The sequence below is a fragment of the Xiphophorus hellerii genome, chromosome 1, assembly GCF_003331165.1.
Source record: "Xiphophorus hellerii strain 12219 chromosome 1, Xiphophorus_hellerii-4.1, whole genome shotgun sequence".
Taxonomy (NCBI): Eukaryota; Metazoa; Chordata; class Actinopteri; order Cyprinodontiformes; family Poeciliidae; genus Xiphophorus; species Xiphophorus hellerii.
Window position 1 is genome coordinate 12,069,448 of NC_045672.1, and position 13,577 is coordinate 12,083,024.

Sequence of the window (13,577 nt, forward strand, 5' to 3'; positions counted from 1 at the left end):
GTAACCTAAATATGAACACGATTTAAAAAAGTTGTCAATTGTGAAGGAAAAAGTAAGCCCATACCACCTTGGTGTTTGTTTAAAAAAAAAAAAAAAGAAGCCCAATAAACTTAACTAGTTTGGCAACAAGCGTTTGACAGAACTGAAAGTGAGTCTTTTACATCACTGTTGAGAACGTTAAAAATTCTTCTGTGTAACCTGAATGCGCTTGAGCTGAAGGTCACAAACTGACAGATATTCTCCTTCAATATTTACTAGTAGGGAGCTAAATTCATGGCTCCATCAGGTTGTGATGAGTCATGACAAGCAGACTGTGAAATCCCTACCATCCTATTTGGCTGTAGTTATGATGTTATTTTGTGAGGATGTAGGAAGAGGCACAGACTCCAAAGAGTTTCACTTCAGTCCACAGATTAATTTCCTAAAAGTTATCAAGAGTTGTTATAGAAGTTGAGTCGTCCGCTATAATTACTATCCACGTTCATAAACTCCAGATCCTCACAGCAGCATTTCATTATCTTTACCTCCTCTGTCATAACGTAACCTTTTCCAGATTGATATCACTTTGTCACTTCGTTCCTCGTTCATCCTTGAATTTTTCTTAGATTCTGGCATAATGTGTAGCTTAATGAGACGTCGTATCACACTTTTAGTTTCTAGTTAAGCGATCTCTTAGTAGTTCATGTTAGACAGTAATTGGACCTGTGTGAGGCGACTGAAACTGATCCAGAAAAGGGCTAAACACAGTCTATTCGTGATGTAAGAAAGGTTTCACACAGGGAAATGTTACTTTGGATAATTTCCCACATGATCCAAAGTAATCATTTGGGAAATGATAGTAAGAAATAATGAATTTCTTATTAATTTTCTTAATAAGAAATTAAATATTTAATAACTGATTTTTGTATTTATTCAGATTGTTTTTGTTTTAATATTAATGCTTATTTAATGACCTTAAACATTTAAGCATCGCCAAAATAAAAAGAAGCAAAAACAAGAAAAAAAAGGCATCTTTACTTCACAGAAGTGTATGTACAATATAATAACAAACCACATAAAATAACCAATGATAACTGCATGAATAATTTTATTTGTTAGCTGTTTGTCTGTTTTCTGTATCCACACGTGAACGAATGGTGAGGCTAAACACAGACGGAGCAGATCTTAGAGAAGAATAAAACAGGCAGGGCAGGAGTGTTGGCTAAGCAAAACCAGGTTGTGGCTCGGTCTGCAGACTCTCCACCTGCTGCAGCAGCTCCTGGATGGGTTCTGTCAGTTTATGTCTTGGTATCTGCAGGCTGGCCTGCAGGGCTGTGCTGGCAAAATCCTGAGCCTGGCACGGAAACAAGCACAAGCCCAGCAGCTGTCAGAGTCTCTTGGGAGAGCAAAGCTGACTTATATAATGATGTCACTGAAACTGGACAGCACATTCAGCCTCATTTAACCCACTTTAAATACCCTAATGACAACCTGATGTGCCTGGCTCTTTTATACCTGTAATCAAGTTGATATGACTGATTATAAGATTATGTATGAATTATGAAGTACACAAGGATCACCACACTATCTGTAACATGAATTGCAGGAGAAAGTGGGTCACGCAACAAGAGAACGTTCATAATCACAAGAGGCATTTTCAAAAATATTAGAGTAAAGTTATTGTTTTTCGAGACCCAAGTCAATGTCCCGACCTTAATCCGACAGGAATGTAGTAGATGGACTTGAAACAAGCTGTTCATGTACGGACGTCCCACCAACATTCCACAGTTCAGTTCCTGTCGCATGTTGGTGGTGGGAGGAGGCCTGCCACCTAAAATGTTTCTTTTTTTTACTCAAAAACAGTTAATGTTGCATCGGAAGTATATTTTGTTTGTTTAAAATGTTGAAGATGATATCATCACGTGATATTATAAAGGCATCGTAAATGGTGGCTTGCAAAAATATTCATACTCCTTAGTGGCGTCCAAACATGCAATGTTGTAGTAGCACAAAGTCGGATTTGCGTAGAAAAGAACAAATTGTTGTAGAACTGGAACATGCTTTCATTCTATTCCCAGCAGCAAGCAAGGAGGACTTTCTTCAAAAATCTTTCCTGTATTAAAAAATTAATGAATGTGTGTAAGAAGTTTGAAGATAAGTTTATCAGCAAAAATCTTGTCTTAATAAATTATAAGACGTGGCCGTTGGTATCGGCTTGATTTGCTTGAGAGGGCAACTTTGTAACATTCTTGAACTGCAGTCAGGGGCCACACAAACCCTCCTCACAATGCTGTTGGTGCTGTTGGTGCTGTTGGGATGCATGTCTTCAGCATAGATAGGGGATTACAACAGATTTGAGACTGATCAACGTCACAGTTATGTGCTGCTTTGTTCTAGTCTCTAATGTGCAATCCTAAGAAAACACAATGAGGTTTGCAGTTGTCAATTGGCAAACGAATGGGTAATGAAAATTTGGATAAAAAGTATTAAGTCAGCAGAATCAGTGTATAAAAAGCATAGTATAAATTCAGAATGATATTTCCTTTTTGAGGAAGATATAATCTCCATAGTTAACCACATTTTAACTTTGAGTGGTAAAAAGAGAAAAAGTACAATTTTAATTAAAAAAAATATGAGAGCCTGGTCTCTTATTTCTCTAAAAACTGGCTGCTGGTTGGGGCTAGAGTGATTATTGGTAATACTAGTCCCAGCCCAAGAAACTTTCTACATCACAAAACATTATTGACACAAATTATTTACCCAATTGGCAAAAAAGTACTTGCAATGGTAGTTCTTCTTGAGTAAAGCATGCATTTCTGCCTCTTCTGTAAGATTTCCTCTAACATTTAACCTCACTCTGTGGTCAAGACCTGCTTAATTGTAAATACTTTGAATAGATACGTTTTTTTATTTAGGTCGACATTCAAAAATCACGTGTAATCTTTTAGGTGAGACAGTACGCAAAGTCTGCAGGCCAAATCCGGGGTCAGACTGTCGCGACACCACCACTCCCAATAGTGTGCGACTTGTGTTTACAGCGTCACCAATTAGCGGTAATCCAATCTTGAGACAATGCTGGGAAGATCTAAGAAACTGTGTCACAGAGTCATACCTAACTCCATCAGGTGATTTACCTTGTGAAGGTCTCCGTTGACGAACCACAACATGGCGAGGTTGTGGGCAATAAGTGCAATAGTGATTGACGTCTCTTCTGGACTGTTTTTGTTCGAACTCCAACATGACTCTCAGCATTTCCTCCATTTCAACTCGCTGGGACTTTTCTAGTTCAGAGTCATGGAACGGAAGATGCTTTATTACGTACTTAATACTTTAATAGCAATAGTAGTCTGTTATAATAGTCCTGAATACCCTTAGGTGTTCTGGTTACGGCATGTGTGTGTTAACTGTTTGTAGTTTTTCTAAGCAACTTTTCTTACCTACTTTTGTCAATAAACATTCCATGAAGGCTGGGAATTTGCTTCGCAGCTAACAGGCTTTATATTATAAGTAGGGCAGCAGCTGTGATAGAGTCAAGTAGTACGGATACTGCTCAGCCAGAGTTGTATCTAGCAGTGGTCTCTAGTCAGCCCTAAGCACGCTAGTGTAAATCTGGGGTTTAGCGTTTGGATTGCACAGCAAGACAGATCAGCTAAATATAGTACTGTTGACCTTATTTGTATTTTTCTCAGTTCGTCTTAGTCTCATTCATTAGTTCACTTATATGTTAATGGGGATCCTGGCTGGAGTTTGGAGTGTGACGTAGATGGACAGACGGTGACATTTCCTGTGTTTGCTGCAGGAGTGCTGTCGCTAAGTAAGCTAACGGAATGTTTTGTTATTAAATGCTAGATGTTTATTTTACATAGTTGAGGAAACCGTACGCACCGTAAAAGGAAACAGATGAGTCAGCATGTTTCTGGTGGGTCTCTAGTAGACTGCTTAGATGTTTGTGCCACCTTTCTGCCACCTACGAAAATAAACAAAGGGATTTCTAGATTAAACCTGAACCATGTAAAGACAAAGTAAATAAAATCAAGAAATAATTTTGAACTGGTACATGCAGCAAGGCTTTTTACATTCTGACTGAAAACTGTTCAGTTCTACGCACTTGTTTACTTGTGGCTCGTGTGGATAAAATTAGGAATGACGTGTGTGGTGACTTTTGAAGCACTGTAGAGTACAGTAGTTGTCATTGTCTTTCCTTAACTTTCTGATGGGTTTTGGTTTACAATCTTTGTAAGGCTGCTTGTGCACCTATTTTTTCTTCTACTCAATTTTCCTTTAAAACGGTTAGGCACAACATTCAGTGAACAGTCAGCTTACTTTTTGTGGTTTAGCCTCCTTTTGGAGGGTGTCAATGACTGTCTTTAAGAAAACGTACAAGTCATCAGCCTTTGTGTTGATTATAAAATTCCTAAAACTTAAAATTATGTCATAAAAAAAAATTAGTTTTATTGGTTTTATTGTTTTTTTCATTTACTATTGGTCCAAAATAACAGAAATAAACACTTGATACCAGTACTGAAATACATTTACATACAAGTTCCACTTTCTGAACTGAACAATGGAAACCAATTTACTCTTCCACAATTTTCCAATTTATCCAGGTGTACTTGCAATTCCCTGGCTCTAAAACGTCCTAGACCACTTAAATGAACTAAAATGACATTATTTATTTGTGTTTTCCATGCCCTGTGTTTGTTTTGTTCATTTTCTTTTTTAAATTAAGAAACAGCGAAAGAAATGCCAGAGTATGAAGGCTTTATACTTTGAATTTATAGTCAGAGTTTAAAGGGAAAAGAACAGAAAAAACAAAATGTGTGCATGGGCAAACCTCAGAGTACAGGGAGTGAACAATGAGCGTCTTCCCCTGTCTGGCAAACACATCAGCGATTAGAAAGTATCCCTTTGTGGTGGCAGAGCTGTCTAAACCATACTCCTCACAGGCAAAGTAAATCTGTAAATAAAAACATATGCACCCATATTAGTTCTTGGAAAACAGTGTTTAGTGACATTGTAATACTTGTTATTTTGATTACTTTTATTCTTTTGCTACTATTTATGGTTTTTCTTAGCTACCAGGGGGGCAATGTAGACTTTGAGAGGCAACAGCATTTGGAGGTATTCTATAAACTTAAGCTAAGTTTCTACAAGGAAAAGTAAGGCTGCTAAGGAACAAACAAATGTACCAGCATGGACCTGATGTCTATTGAAATAACTTGGAAGCAGATTAAAAGTGGTTATGTATAAGGGCTAACTAATCATTTCATCTGTAACAGTAAAAAAATGTTTTTAAAAATCCAAACATCATTTGCAAAGTGAAACAGGGCGGTTTCCAGGTTTCCAGTTGTTGTATAGAATTGGCCCAGGCTCCTATGTAGCTGCTGTTGGATTGAAGCGCCCAATTCTGGATTCTTCAGTACAGCCCACTCAGCCTGGGACAGGAGCTCTGCGACAACAGCTAAGTTGCCCAGGCCTGAAAATCAACAAGCAAGGACACAAATGAACCCGTTTGTGCATATAAAATTATCAGAAAGAAAAAAAAAAAACTGTGTAATTTGAGCAGAAGAATCACTTTTGTTGCTCATCTCTTACCCATGTTGGCCTCCGCCAACAGTATATAGGCAGGGACGAGCTGGATGGTATTGGGACCGTATAGGTCAATGGAGGTTTGCAGGCAGCAGTGGGCAGCAGGAAGTGCCTCTTCACCTTTACCCTCTGACAGCTTGCTTTGAGCCACCAACGTGCAAATCTTGATCAGATGTCTCTGAGCAAGAAGCCAAATCCATAGTTACCTTTGCTCCATGGCAACTCTTCAGACCTCAAGAATTGATTGCATAACAGTTCACAGAAACAACCCAACGTTATCTCACACGTCATCCCATTTCTCTGAAGTATCATTTTCAGGAAAGAACTGAACTAGACTCAGCTGGTTCTGAAGATACTCAGTATCCAAATCGTTAAACATGACAGGCAAAAGCAAGACTTGCAGAAGGAAATGATCTTTTATACTACTACTGCTGTTTCTTTTTTTCTGAGATATCACCGTCTAGTTTGGAATTTTACAAATTTGGAATGATGGGTCATTTCAAGATAGAGTAGCCAGACAAAAGGACCATAACAAAAGGAGAGAAATTATTATTGTTGCTTAGCTGTAATACTCAAAACAAAGCCATAAATTCTGTTTGAATATGTTTTCATATATATTCCCCAGTTTGTTTACCTTTCTTAACTGGCTTTTCTTGCGGACGGACGGATCGTAGATATCTTTCATAGTACGTATGGGAACAAGCATCTGACAGATTCTTTCATGGATTCCCACCCAGTCAGCCTGCTGGTGATCTGCATTACTGAGAAAATTTAAATACATATTTGTTATCCAAGAGATATTCTTCTCTCTGTCCCAACACCTTAAGTTCCAAGAAGTTAAACTGACTTTGTAACCTCCAAGAAATCCTCCCCTGTTATGCTAATGAATCCTGATTCACGGCGAGTTACATTGTAGATCAGTGCAAGACATTGTGAAATACCAGGGAGATAAAATGTTGTTAAAAGCTGCAGTCTTTTGAGTTCTGGAAACATTCTAAGATGCCATCTGAGTTCATGGAAGGCACAGTAAATTGAAAGCTATAATAACTGGCCTGTAATTTGGTTCCTCCGGTTCCCTTCGTCTGCACACTCTTGTGGAAACTGACTGAACTTTCCGTGCATATTTCTTACTGCTGAGGATGTCTGCTTGCTCTATATTGCATTTTGTCTTTGTAAGCAGGCAGAAATCTGGCCATGCCACATCACCACTAAGATGACACAAACAGAAGTCTGAAGACTGCACAGCTGAAAGGGAGAAAAATGTAACGTCCTGTTGGGTCATTTCGCTCAAATACAATGTTATGGCTTTGGAGTATGCAACTAAAGGGATTTGCAAAACTACATAGACCCTTTGAAAATGTTCACTTTTGTTATCACATGACCACCAACTTGATTTGGAATTTTATACGATAGACACCAACACAAAGTAGTGTATTATTGTGAAGTCACAGGAAAAGTTTAGCCTGATTGGACAGAGTATCTGCAAACAGCAAACTTTGAATATCATTTTCTCAGTAGGATTTAGGTCAGGACTTTGACTTAGCCAGTTTAATATAAACCACTTCACAGTAGCTCTAGTTGTATAAGGTTTTTGTCTTGCTAAAAAATATGGCAGGCTTATTTATATCACCTTTTGAACACAACGCAATTGAAAGCTTTTTTTTTTTTTCATTTACATAAAACCAAAGCAAAACATTAAAAATAACAAATGTCTTTAACCCTTAAAAATATTGTGCTTCAAAAAAGAAATATTAAAATACTTATTTAAAGTTCAAACTTCTGCTTCGGTGACTCATTAGTGATTGGGCGAACAGTTCATTGGTGGGGTTCTTTGGTCAGAAGCCTTAGTAACCAATAATGCTTTAGTCTGGGATTAATTAGGATTGGCCTGAATTTAGCTCCATCGTCATTCTATCAGCTTCCTTGTCGAGAAAGCATCCTGCAACATAAGCTGCCTCCATGACATTTGACCTTTGGGACTGCTTGTTAAGGCTGTGTCCACATGTGAATGAATTGTGAGGCTAATTCATTCACAATATTCTCCTTACTTTGTAATTTAGGTGGATGGCCATGTCTTGGTAGGTTTGCAGTTCTTACAGTTTGCATAGTTCTCCACAACTTTATCTATGAAATGTCTGCTGTGTTCCTTTGTCTTCATGATGCAGCTTGTTCACTGATGTTCTCAACCAAATCTCCGAGGCCTTCAGAGAACAGCTGCATTTACACACAGATGAATTCTTGTTCACTAATTCAGTTACTTCAGAAGGTAACCAGACTTTCTTTACCTCCTTTTTCAGATTTTCTGACGACCACATCTCATTTTCCTTCAGCTAGCAATCGTGCATTACTTTCTCTTACAGAGCCAAATAAAATACATTGAATACTGTGGTTGTTACAGATGGAATGTGGTAAAGGAAAAAAAAAAATAAATAATATATATATATATATATATATGAGGAATGAATAGTTTTACAAATTAATATCGACCATTAAACAGGAAAATGTTAATAGTCTGACAAACATCTTTATATTGTAATCGAATGCATTAGCACCAGTTCTATCAGTACTTTTCTGTTTTGAATTCCTTGTTATGGCCATTTGAATTTAACTAAAAATGTTTTTTTCTCTCTCTTGCTTTTTCAGTATGAAGGCTTAACGGAAAGTATGCACAGTAAGTGACTGTAAGCTCCATGAGACTGGCTTTAGTGGCTCATCCCTTCCCATAAATCCCCACAGGGAGGGCCACCACATGCTACCGTTCACTGTTCTGCCACTGAGGGTTTTAGCCAATACCATCTTGTGCTGTGCAACTGAGCAGAAAGTCGAAATGAGGGTTTGCAGAGATATATATATAAAAAAAAACTTGTAAAAGCAGACTGTTTTCTGGCATTAAAATAAGGGTGATCGAAAATATTATTGCACTAATGTAGCTTCCAGCTGTTTCTCTCCTTCATAGCAGCCACATGACATCAACACACGTGATATTTTTTTTGTAGCAATGCATAGCGTACACTGCCACCTGGCGTTGACATGGTGTACCCCTCCCACTGCCAAATTAATGAAATATACTGCAGCATTTATAAACTGCTCCCATAACCACGGGTCATTTATACATGCAGTATTAGAATACGTAAAATGTTAAGACAAGACAGTCCAACAAAGTGAGCTTACCAGTAGAAAGTGACCTGACACTTGGTGCACTGTATGTACGCTTCCCTTTGACAAAGTTCACAATACTTTTCCTTTCCTTTGGGGAAGGCAAGTGGCATTATTTTGGTGGCAACCCCCGAAGCTTCCAGGTTCATCAGGCTCCATTTTAACCAGAAAGCTTCTTCACTGCAGTTTCATAACAGCGTTGGCTCCTCAGTTTGCGGTTGCTATGGAAACAACTTTAGCCGTCTCAAAAAGCTTGCATTCCTTTTTTGTTTAAAGAGATATACGAAATCTTAAAATTATGGTAACTGGTACTTTTTTACAACATGAACTGTGAAAAGGTATAGGCCTCACTGAACATCAGTTATTTATTTAATTTAATTTAATTTTATTTTATTTTGTTGTAACACTTCAATGCTTTAGATCGTTGAATATATTTTAATATCAGGTAATAATAAATCAAATACATGTAGGATCTAAATTTATATAAAAATATAATTGTCTGGCCTACTGAATCAGCATTTTTTTGTGTGTTCAATTTTTCTAGATACAACCAGGCATTATTACATTGTTCTTGTAGTCCAAAAAAATTCATAAATAGAGCCTGTCTAATAACATGAAGAAGGCTAAAAGATTTCAAAAGCAACAAATCACATCTCTAAAGAAATGGCTATAAAGGGTTGAAAAGTATACCCCCCCCCCCACTATAATATTCACTATATTTTTTTCACAAGTGATAAAAACATGGAATGGGGGTTAACCCTTCAAGGAGTGGTTGGCCTAACAAAATTTCTTAACTATAGGTCAACAAAAGACACTGACTAACATTTAAAGTCAAGAGTTAACAGTGAGAATGGGCAAACATAGCTTTCATGGCACAGCTTCTTGAGGAAAACACCACTGTCCAAAAACAACACAAAGAAAAATATGTGGACTGACTAGACAAATTGTAATATATTGGAAGTTGTATGTCCCGTTCCACCTCTTTTAAAATGAGCAGTATTTTAGAATGAGAGGATCATTTTATAGCATGCCAGTGGTAGTTTTGTAGTCTAGTGCTGCTTTACTTTATCAAGACGTAAATGGCGAGCTGTAATCGATAGAATCATAAATTCTGCTCTCTACCACAAAATCCTAAAGGACAATGTTCAGCCATCAATTCATGACCTTAAGCTAACCCAGTCTTTAGTAAAACAGGATGACAATGATTAATGCAGCCTGTAAATCCATCTCTGAATAGCTTAAAAAAAACCCAATATGAATATAATATCCGGTTTTAAATCTGATTGAGTTACTGTGGCATAACCCTAAAATCCTAAAAATGGTTTCACCTTTCCACTATACTGTTACACTCTTTGTTTAAACCAAACCCACCTGGAATGTGTGTTGCCAGAAAGCTCCACCTTATTCCTGTATTAGTAAAGTACACAGTTCCTCTTAGAGTCCCCAGAGAAAAAGCTTTTCTGGCACAACACCCAAACAACCGCTTGGCTAGATAGATAGCATCTAATGGTTGTTGTGGAGACTTGGTGACCCTAAGATGCCACTGTTTCCTGCAGTCCGCAGTAAACTCTGGATTTTTTATTTTTTTTGCTTCTTATCATCCTGCTGATTATGATAAAAACGATTAATATGGACTTCAGTCAGTCTTTTTGCGATATTTATTAGAAGATGCTACGAAATGCATACAAGGTTTGAGGGAAAAATGTTACACAAAAACATATAATGTTCTATTAAATCAGATGAGTCTTATTAATCTAGAACTCACCGATTAGGATAGATGGTTCTGTCAAATATATATAAATAGATAAAACTATCACATTAGCTAAGGTTATGTTATACATTTTGCTTTTTCAAAAGTAGCATTCCCGAAATTCAGTCAATTTTGTGAACCTTAAAGCTGCTGACTTAGATTTTCTTCGCCTGGTCATTCTTTCTTACGCAGGTGGACATACATAATCCCACTACACAACAACAAAGGGACACACACCCATGCCAAGATAAAGCAGTATCCAAAGTTCCCTGAAGTCAGATTTTTTGAGTCCAGGAGGATTTCCTTTTTGTGAAGAGTGTAGATTAGTGCAGCAGAAAAGACTGTCAGACCTTATAACAAACAAACAGACAAGACAATTGTTAGGAACAAAAGCTTATACAGCTTATAAAACACAAAAAACAGCTGAGGTGCATAAATGAACGTCTAGCAGAAGTCCACAAATTCTGTGCCGGTCTGCTATACCATTACGAAACTCATGTCTTCAGTAGTAGTTGTACAAAACTCCATATTTATAATGTTTTACAAACCGGAGAGAAAAAAAATCACAAGCCTTAATTGGATTGTTAAGGTGTATCTGGAATAAGATGCAATTTCACATGTGTCCCAGATCATCTAAGGTTTACCTGCAAAGACTTGACACAGTCCTGTGAAGTAGAAGAGTCCGCCCTTCGACATAGTGAATAGCTGGCCTAAGAAGACCAAGAAGGAGACTGAGGAAAAGACGACTGAGATGACCATGAGGACCTGTACAGCCTGAAGCCATTCTAAAGAGGAAGAAAATTTTTTTTAAATGCTAATGATTCCCTGGTTTTTACCTCTTAAATGTTACAAATCAGGTAAATTTCTTTTTTAAAGGCCTACCTGTTTCTTTGATGGTTTCACACACCTGAGTTCCTGTGGAGTTGTCCAACCTACAGTTGTACCATAGGTCTGATGTTTCTGTGGAATCCCACACCCACCAGGTCTTTTAAAGAAAATAAAACACAATGCATATGGTTAGATAAGTCCTTAAAAAATTACGTTCTCATAAACATGAGTATTACCTTTTCCATGGTTGCAATGAATAGCATTGCTAGTGTGATGAGATGCAGCGTGGTAACAAAAATGAGCAAGTAGGCCATCTTCAAAACCCTGTCTGAAAGAGAAGGAAACCATATTTTTATTATTTTGGATAAGGAACCCCAGTCAAACCTACAATAAGACTGTAAAAAGTTATAAATATATATATAGGCCCTCTTACAGGCCTTTACTATTTTTATTTTTACTTTTTGTTTAAACAAATGATCAAATTAATTTCAATGTCAGGAAAAGGTACCCTGCATAACACTAAATGCAGCTTTCAAGTTATAATGGGGGAAATAAAAGGAAAGCTAGCCCTAGTGAAAAAATAATTAGCTCATAACCTGGGCAACAACTGCCATTCAGCTTTTCTGGAAAATTTTACACTGGTCCATCCTTTTCTATAGAATGATCTTAATCCAGCCACAGGTCATTCATGCACTTTAAACAGGTCATACAACAGAATCTCATTCAGATTTAAATCCAGACTTTGACTATTTTGCAAAAACCAAAGGCATTCAAAAGGCATTTGAAAACTGTCTTCTGTTTATTCTGGTTATCTTTGTCTGCTGTTAAAATGTTTTGATATTCTAAGTGTGACAAAAGAGCAAAGACAGAACTACTGTTTGACTGGGCAATCTCATTTTCACAGCACTGTATAAAACAGAAGTAAAAAAAAACATGTTTTCCCTAACAAATTTAACTCTGACATTTTATACATGCTATTACAGCCAATGTTTAGTCTGTAATAGCTGTAGTGGTGGTTGTTGTAACTTCTGATAGAACAAAGCGACATACAGTCAGACAAAAGGAAACAGAACAGAACGCAAAGTAAAATAAGAACCTGATGAAATTGTCTGTGAAGATCTATATCTGTAGGAGCGGCCTGTTTGTGTGGGCGGTGGAGACAAAATTACTGTAAAATTATGTTATTATGTTAGATCCCATCAATCATATGAAAATGACAGTTGAGCCTGTTGTCTTTTGGTTAGAAATTGGTTTTGGATTTGGTTGTGGAATTTAAAACATCAATAAGAAGGACAGTACATAAAACGCTTGAGTAGGTTGCTAATAGAAGGAGCAAAAAATAAATAAATCTATAATTTTTAAATAAATAATAAGTTAAAAGTCAATAAATGCTTCAGTTTTGTCTTTAAGCTTAGTCATGTTAGAAAGCAGCACTTGGATATATTAAGTGACAAAATTTGAAAAGTTAGGAAACTATCTTCCTACCCTGGATATTTCTCGTTCTCCTCAATCAGATCTCAACAACTTGGCAGCAGCTCCTGTACTTAGCGACCCTGTGCCCTCTTTGGTGGTCAACACTCTTTTTCCAGCTCCGCCACACCCCCTTTATTTATTTACTGTTTGCAGGCTCTCCACTCCAAAATTTCCAAGGAGAACGCCCATTTCCTCTGTGGAGAACAGAGTTCCCTTCTGCTCTGCCTCGGCATCGGTCAGTGCATCATCATGGTCTCAAATGAGACCCACCCATCAGCAGCGGAGGCATGTGAAACCACATGAAACTAACGCCTCTCTGTAAACAGTCCACTAGAAGTGCACTCTTACATAGTGAGTGTTTCACATTTCTTTTTCCATTCATCACATGCAACATATAGCTGTGACATTGTTCACATTTTTGCGTTTCTCAGAGTATTTAAGTCTCCCAAATTACTGGTAATTCATGGAACAGTATAAAGAAGCTAAAAACAATATAAACGTGTCTAGACGTTCCTTGATGTGGTTTGTCAAATATTTCAGCTTACTCTGGGTGCAGATCATTTTGGTGATTTTTACATTTCTTGTCTTGTAATGTCTTGTACCTTCAGCATAAAAATGTTAACCATCTCCTTCTAAAAAGGAGGTCAAAGATGTAGTTGATATTTGGTGCTTTAGGTTCAAAACTTGCACCTAGCACAATGAAGTCAGCTTAGTCATGATAAGACCAAAACATTAAAAAGAACACATATAAAAAAAAATCTATTTACACATCCTTATGAACACAGATATTTACATTCACTGT

The 13,577-nt window shown here is 37.2% G+C and overlaps 2 protein-coding genes across 3 annotated transcripts; both read right to left on the bottom strand.

Moving 5' to 3' along the window:
* Positions 1-1,069: 1,069 nt before the first annotated feature.
* zmynd12 (zinc finger, MYND-type containing 12) lies at positions 1,070-8,898 on the bottom strand. The gene is given in 10 exon segments (XM_032571913.1): positions 1,070-1,333; positions 3,114-3,182; positions 3,184-3,260; positions 3,865-3,946; positions 4,814-4,936; positions 5,286-5,455; positions 5,575-5,746; positions 6,203-6,329; positions 8,740-8,858; positions 8,860-8,898. Coding segments are annotated over 10 exon segments (1,095 nt in total). The 5' UTR covers positions 8,884-8,898; the 3' UTR covers positions 1,070-1,201.
* A 1,468-nt stretch (positions 8,899-10,366) lies between these two features.
* emp3b (epithelial membrane protein 3b (MAM blood group)) lies at positions 10,367-12,958 on the bottom strand. Of its 2 annotated transcripts, none has more exons than XM_032571985.1 (5): positions 12,788-12,958; positions 11,539-11,626; positions 11,357-11,459; positions 11,119-11,259; positions 10,367-10,824 (listed from the first exon to the last, which is right to left on the bottom strand). In XM_032571985.1, the coding sequence occupies exons 2-5, from the start codon at positions 11,614-11,616 to the stop codon at positions 10,649-10,651; spliced, it is 498 nt and encodes a 165-aa protein (XP_032427876.1). In that variant the 5' UTR covers positions 11,617-11,626; positions 12,788-12,958; the 3' UTR covers positions 10,367-10,648. The 2 variants fall into 2 exon arrangements, with proteins under 2 accessions (XP_032427876.1, XP_032427865.1); XM_032571974.1 differs by having other exon boundaries at positions 11,539-11,630; positions 12,788-12,955.
* Positions 12,959-13,577: the final 619 nt, after the last annotated feature.